The 7,042-nt window shown below is 47.6% G+C and overlaps 1 protein-coding gene across 2 annotated transcripts in view; it reads left to right on the forward strand.

Moving 5' to 3' along the window:
- PUF60 (poly(U) binding splicing factor 60) overlaps positions 1 to 2,331 on the forward strand; it is a 232,310-nt gene extending 229,979 nt beyond the window's left edge. For both annotated transcript variants that reach the window (XM_053715484.1, XM_053715485.1), the window contains one exon: positions 1,920 to 2,331. In XM_053715484.1, the coding sequence (XP_053571459.1) occupies positions 1,920 to 2,219 (300 nt within the window). In that variant the 3' untranslated portion in view covers positions 2,220 to 2,331. The remainder of the gene's footprint in view (positions 1 to 1,919) is intronic.
- Positions 2,332 to 7,042: the final 4,711 nt, after the last annotated feature.

Genomic DNA, 7,042 nt, shown 5'->3' on the forward strand with positions numbered 1-7,042 from the left:
CAGGAGAGGTGACACTGCAGCATGAGACTGAGAGCAGGAGAGGTGACACTGCAGCATGAGACTGAGAGCAGGAGAGGTGACACTGCAGCATGAGACTGACTGAGAGCAGGAGAGGTGACACTGCAGCATGAGACTGACTGAGAGCAGGAGAGGTGACACTGCAGCGTGAGGCTGACTGAGAGCAGGAGAGGTCTGTGACACTGCAGCATGAGACTGACTGAGAGCAGGAGAGGTGACACTGCAGCATGAGACTGAGAGCAGGAGAGGTGACACTGCAGCATGAGACTGAGAGCAGGAGAGGTGACACTGCAGCATGAGACTGACTGAGAGCAGGAGAGGTGACACTGCAGCATGAGACTGACTGAGAGCAGGAGAGGTGACACTGCAGTGTGAGACTGACTGAGAGCAGGAGAGGTGACACTGCAGCATGAGACTGACTGAGAGCAGGAGAGGTGACACTGCAGCATGAGACTGACAGAGCAGGAGAGGTGACACTGCAGCATGAGACTGACTGAGAGCAGGAGAGGTGACACTGCAGCATGAGACTGACTGAGAGCAGGAGAGGTGACACTGCAGCGTGAGACTGACTGAGAGCAGGAGAGGTGACACTGCAGCGTGAGACTGACTGAGAGCAGGAGAGGTGACACTGCAGCGTGAGACTGACTGAGCAGGAGAGGTGACACTGCAGCATGAGACTGACTGAGAGCAGGAGAGGTGACACTGCAGCGTGAGACTGACTGAGAGCAGGAGAGGTGACACTGCAGCATGAGACTGACTGAGAGCAGGAGAGGTGACACTGCAGCATGAGACTGACTGAGAGCAGGAGAGGTGACACTGCAGCGTGAGACTGACTGAGAGCAGGAGAGGTGACACTGCAGCGTGAGACTGACTGAGAGCAGGAGAGGTGACACTGCAGCGTGAGACTGACTGAGCAGGAGAGGTGACACTGCAGCATGAGACTGACTGAGAGCAGGAGAGGTGACACTGCAGCATGAGACTGACTGAGAGCAGGAGAGGTGACACTGCAGTGTGAGACTGACTGAGAGCAGGAGAGGTGACACTGCAGTGTGAGACTGACTGAGAGCAGGAGAGGTGACACTGCAGCATCAGACTGACTGAGAGCAGGAGAGGTGACACTGCAGCGTGAGACTGACTGAGAGCAGGAGAGGTGACACTGCAGCGTGAGACTGACTGAGAGCAGGAGAGGTGACACTGCAGCGTGAGACTGACTGAGAGCAGGAGAGGTGACACTGCAGTGTGAGACTGACTGAGAGCAGGAGAGGTGACACTGCAGTGTGAGACTGACTGAGAGCAGGAGAGGTGACACTGCAGCGTGAGACTGACTGAGAGCAGGAGAGGTGACACTGCAGCATCAGACTGACTGAGAGCAGGAGAGGTGACACTGCAGCATGAGACTGACTGAGAGCAGGAGAGGTGACACTGCAGCGTGAGACTGACTGAGAGCAGGAGAGGTCTGTGACACTACAGCATGAGACCTGGACACTGCAGGCATGCTATCACCTACCTGCCGTGTCCAGGCCCGGTCCCGTTTGCTTCTTGTCCTGCACTGTCCTCCCTCTGAAATACCGCTACATGCGCTCAGTGCATATGTGTAATGGCACTCTGTCATGTCTGCCCACCAGCAGGGCAGTCCCGTCCTGCTACTGGGCTGTTATGAATCCATGGACTAGAATAACTGACAGACTACACAGTATCCAGATGATGTATTTCACTATAACTGTTATCTAATGATTATATATGTCCAGTTCCGGTGACACTTAATCTAAGCAGATATATGTGGCAATGTACTGTTACAGTTCAGTCTGAGTACAGTTATAAAAGTGTGGTGAGCGATTCATGATGTTGTGCTTCTGTAGTGACTAGATCTGCATAATGACATGCTCCATCTTTTTCAACAGTCTACGGTTATGGTCCTGAGGAACATGGTGGATCCTCGGGACATAGATGATGACCTAGAGGGAGAAGTGACGGAAGAGTGTGGAAAATTTGGTGCTGTAAACAGAGTAATCATTTATCAGGAAAAACAAGGGGAAGAGGAGGATGCAGAAATTATTGTTAAGATCTTTGTGGAATTCTCCATGGCCAGTGAGACCCACAAAGCCATCCAGGCCTTAAATGGCCGATGGTTCGCTGGCCGGAAAGTAGTTGCTGAGGTTTATGACCAGGAGAGGTTTGACAACAGTGACCTATCAGCATAAAAACTCTAGGACTCTTACTTCCCACCCCAATTATCCTCTGACATTTTTTTATATTTGTGATATTGTTTTTTGTTCACATGTAGAAATTCGTAAAATAAATTTTTTTGTGCGATTGTTGGTCCTTAATTGGCTCCATCATGGTCCATTTCAATAATGTGGTTTATGTGTTGTTAGTTTCTGGCTGTCTTGCTCTTACGCAACATCACAGTTTAAACTCTCCCACTTTTGTCCACCCTTGTGCACTCCCATAAGGTGCTCTGCCACCCTTAGGCAAACCCCAGTGTGCCTTCCTTTCCTTATGCTCACCATCTAACACTCTCCCACTCTTACACACACCCCTATGTGCCCTCTTCCTTATGCTCACCTCCTGACAAGTCTCCCACCCTTAGGCACTCCCCGATGTGCCTTCTCTTTTATGCTCAGCACCTGACACTCGCCGACCCTTACACACACCCCAATGTGCCCTCTTCCTTATGCTCACCTTCTGACAAGTCTCCCACCCTTAGGCACTCCCCGATGTGCCTTCTCTTTTATGCTCAGCACCTTACACTCGCCGACCCTTACACACACCCCAATGTGCCTTCCTTTCCTTATGCTCACCACCTGGCACACCGCAATGTGCCTTCTCTTCCTTATGCTCACCTCCTGACACTCTCCCACCCTTAGGCTTACCCTAATGTGCCTTCTCTTGTTTATACTCGTCACCTGACACTCTCCTACCCTTAGGCATACCCTAATGTGCCTTCTCTTGTTTATACTCCTCACCTGACACTCTCCCACCCTTAGGCACACCCCAATGTGCCTTCCCTTTATGTTCTCTCACTTTGTGCTATTCCACCCTTAAACACACCTCCATGTGCCTTCCTTTGCTTATGGTCACCACCTCACACTCTCCCACCCTTACACACACTCAAATGTGCCTTCTCTTTATGCTCTCCCACTCTTACACACACCCCAATGTGCCTTCTCTTCCTTATGCTCACCTGCCTGACACTCTCCCACCCTTACACACCCCAATGTGCCTTCTCTTTCTTATGCTTACTGCCTGACACACTCCCACCCTTACACACACCCCAATGTGCCTTCTCTTTCTGATGCTTACTGCCTGACACACTCCCACCCTTACACACACCCCAATGTGCCTTCCCTCCCAACCCAGTCATTCTCTTTGCCTGTGTTAGTAATAGGAAGAGGTAAAGTGAGGTGTTAAGGTTCTTCAATCAAGAGTTTTTTATTTTAAATGATGCCAGTGAGTACTATTTTCCTTCAGGGTGTAGCCAGGACCTGGTCAGCCTCTTGCTAGCAGAGCTACAGGTGGCTTTAAAGCATTGGGAACTGGTGGGATTCATTTCTCACTGCGCCTCCCATACTGTGTGCTGCCCTTCTCAATATGGTCTTAGCAATTACTAAGGCCCTGTATGTCTCCACAGAATGGCAAGGAGGTAAAGAAGACTTCTTGATATCTGTGGGACTGTTCATGCTGTCGCACAGCACCAAGGTATGTGCAGCTCTTTTTTTTCTGGGACAGCACTAACTCAGAAACTGCTACAGACATTTTTCCTATGACCCCCTTAATTTTACCCCAGGGTTTCCCTACAGGTATTAGGGAAGATGTGGTGGGGGAGGATTAGTTAGAAACGCTCAGGACACATTTATACTTTCTAGGTGAGAGCGCAGATGGACTTTGGGCTGGACGTTGGGGCTAACATGGAGGAGAATCCTAATTACGGAGCATGTCTCCAGTGTCAGGAGTCTACTGTATTATGAGGTAGATCCGGTGTGTGTGTTTACTGCACTTTTATTGGGGCCAGACCGCATGGTATGTTCGGCTGCTCTTGCAGCGACATATGGCTTGGGATTTCTTTGAGGGACAGGCGCTCGGAGTTAGTTGACGCCCACGAAGGGCGGAGTTATACTCCCGCACTCAGGAAGCCGCACGGCTATCTTCCGACATACGCAGCGTGGGTGGAAGAGAGACGGAGCCTCACTGACTGTCCGGACCGCATGGTTTGAGGTTAAAAAGCAAGAGGTCTTAGGCAGAATATATTGGAAACTGAGAGGATATTGAGGGGGCAGGTAGACGCCTCAGCAGAGCTGTTGAGGCGGCAGAGGCAGTTTAGTTTAACGAGCCTGTGGTTAAAAGGGATAATACCTTTATTTCCATTATATACTCCTCTTATGTCTCCGTTTTAATTTGGCCGGAGTGTGAGTTCTGTAACTTTATACATTAATTTCTCTTGTTAAGTGTATCCAGTCCACGGATCATCCATTACTTGTGGGATATTCTCCTTCCCAACAGGAAGTTGCAAGAGGATCACCCACAGCAGAGCTGCTATATAGCTCCTCCCCTCACTGCCATATCCAGTCATTCTCTTGCAATTCTCAACTAAGATGGAGGTCGTAAGAGGACTGTGGTGTTTTATACTTAGTTTATTTCTTCAATCAAAAGTTTGTTATTTTTAAATGGTACCGGAGTGTACTGTTTCTCAGGCAGTATTTAGAAGAAGAATCTGCCTGCGTTTTCTATGATCTTAGCAGAAGTAACTAAGATCCTTTGCTGTTCTCACATATTCTGAGGAGTGAGGTAACTTCAGAGGGGGAATAGCGTGCAGGTTTTCCTGTAATAAGGTATGTGCAGTTAAAATATTTTTCTAGGGATGGAATTTGCTAGAAAATGCTGCTGATACCGAAGTAATAAAAGTAAAGCCTTAAATGCAGTGATAGCGACTGGTATCAGGCTTATTAATAGAGATACATACTCTTATAAAAGTGTATTTTAAAACGTTTGCTGGCATGTTTAATCGTTTTTTACATATGTTTGGTGATAAAACTTATTGGGGCCTAGTTTTTTCCACATGGCTGGCTTGAATTTTGCCTAGAAACAGTTCCCTGAGGCTTCCCACTGTTGTAATATGAGTGGGAGGGGCCTATTTTAGCGTTTTTTTGCACAGCAAAAATTACAGACACAGACATCTAGCTTCTTCCTGCATGATCCAGGACTTCTCTGAAGGGCTCAAAAGGCTTCAAAAGTCCTCTTGAGGGAGGTAAAAAGCCACAGTAGAGCTGTGGCAGTTGTTGTGACTGTTTAAAAAACGTTTTTGTCATTTGTTATTCCGTTTTTGGTATTAAGGGGTTAATCATCCATTTGCAAGTGGGTGCAATGCTCTGCTAACTTATTACATACACTGTAAAAATTTCGTTAGTGTAACTGCATTTTTTCACTGTTATTTCAAAATTTGGGAAAATTTGTGTTTCTTAAAGGCGCAGTAACGTTTTTTATATTGCTTGTAAACTTGTTTTAAAGTGTTTTCCAAGCTTGCTAGTCTCATTGCTAGTCTGTTTAAACATGTCTGACACAGAGGAACCTACTTGTTTATTATGTTTGAAAGCCATGGTGGAGCCCCATAGGAGAATGTGTACTAAATGTATTGATTTCACCTTAAACAGTAAAGATCAGTCTTTATCTATAAAAGAATTATCACCAGAGGGTTCTGTCGAGGGGGAAGTTATGCCGACTAACTCTCCCCACGTGTCAGACCCTTCGCCTCCCGCTCAGGGGACGCACGCTAATATGGCGCCAATTACATCAGGGACGCCCATAGCGATTACCTTGCAGGACATGGCTGCAATCATGAATAATACCCTGTCAGAGGTATTATCTAGATTGCCTGAATTAAGAGGCAAGCGCGATAGCTCTGGGGTTAGGAGAGATACAGAGCACGCAAATGCTGTTAGAGCCATGTCTGATACTGCGTCACAATATGCAGAACATGAGGACGGAGAGCTTCAGTCTGTGGGTGACATCTGACTCGGGGAAACCTGATTCAGAGATTTCTAATTTTAAATTTAAGCTTGAGAACCTCCGTGTATTGCTTGGGGAGGTATTAGCTGCTCTGAATGACTGTAACACAGTTGCAATTCCAGAGAAATTGTGTAGGCTGGATAGATACTATGCGGTGCCGGTGTGTACTGACGTTTTTCCTATACCTAAAAGGCTTACAGAAATTATTAGCAAAGAGTGGGATAGACCCGGTGTGCCCTTTTCCCCACCTCCTATATTTAGAAAAATGTTTCCAATAGACGCCACTACACGGGACTTATGGCAGACGGTCCCTAAGGTGGAGGGAGCAGTTTCTACTTTAGCAAAGCATACCACTATCCCGGTTGAGGACAGTTGTGCTTTTTCAGATCCAATGGATAAAAAATTAGAGGGTTACCTTAAGAAAATGTTTATTCAACAAGATTTTATTTTACAGCCCCTTGCATGGATTGCGCCTGTCACTGCTGCGGCGGCATTCTGGTTTGAGGCCCTGGAAGAGGCCATCCAGACAGCTCCATTGAATGAAATTATTGACAAGCTTAGAACGCTTAAGCTAGCTAACTCATTTGTTTCTGATGCCATTGTTCATTTGACTAAACTAACGGCTAAGAATTCCGGATTCGCCATCCAGGCGCGTAGGGCGCTATGGCTTAAATCCTGGTCAGCTGACGTGACTTCAAAGTCTAAATTACTCAACATTCCTTTCAAGGGGCAGACCTTATTCGGGCCTGGCTTGAAGGAAATTATTGCTGACATTACTGGAGGCAAGGGTCATACCCTTCCTCAGGACAGGGCCAAATCAAAGGCCAAACAGTCTAATCTTCGTGCCTTTCGAAATTTCAAGGCAGGAGCAGCATCAACTTCCTCCGCTTCAAAACAGGAGGGAACTGTTGCTCATTCCAGACAGGCCTGGAAACCTAACCAGTCCTGGAACAAGGGCAAGCAGGCCAGAAAGCCTGCTGCTGCCCCCAAGACAGCATGAAGGAACGGCCCCCTATCCGGA

Source organism: Bombina bombina, chromosome 5, assembly GCF_027579735.1.
Source record: "Bombina bombina isolate aBomBom1 chromosome 5, aBomBom1.pri, whole genome shotgun sequence".
Taxonomy (NCBI): Eukaryota; Metazoa; Chordata; class Amphibia; order Anura; family Bombinatoridae; genus Bombina; species Bombina bombina.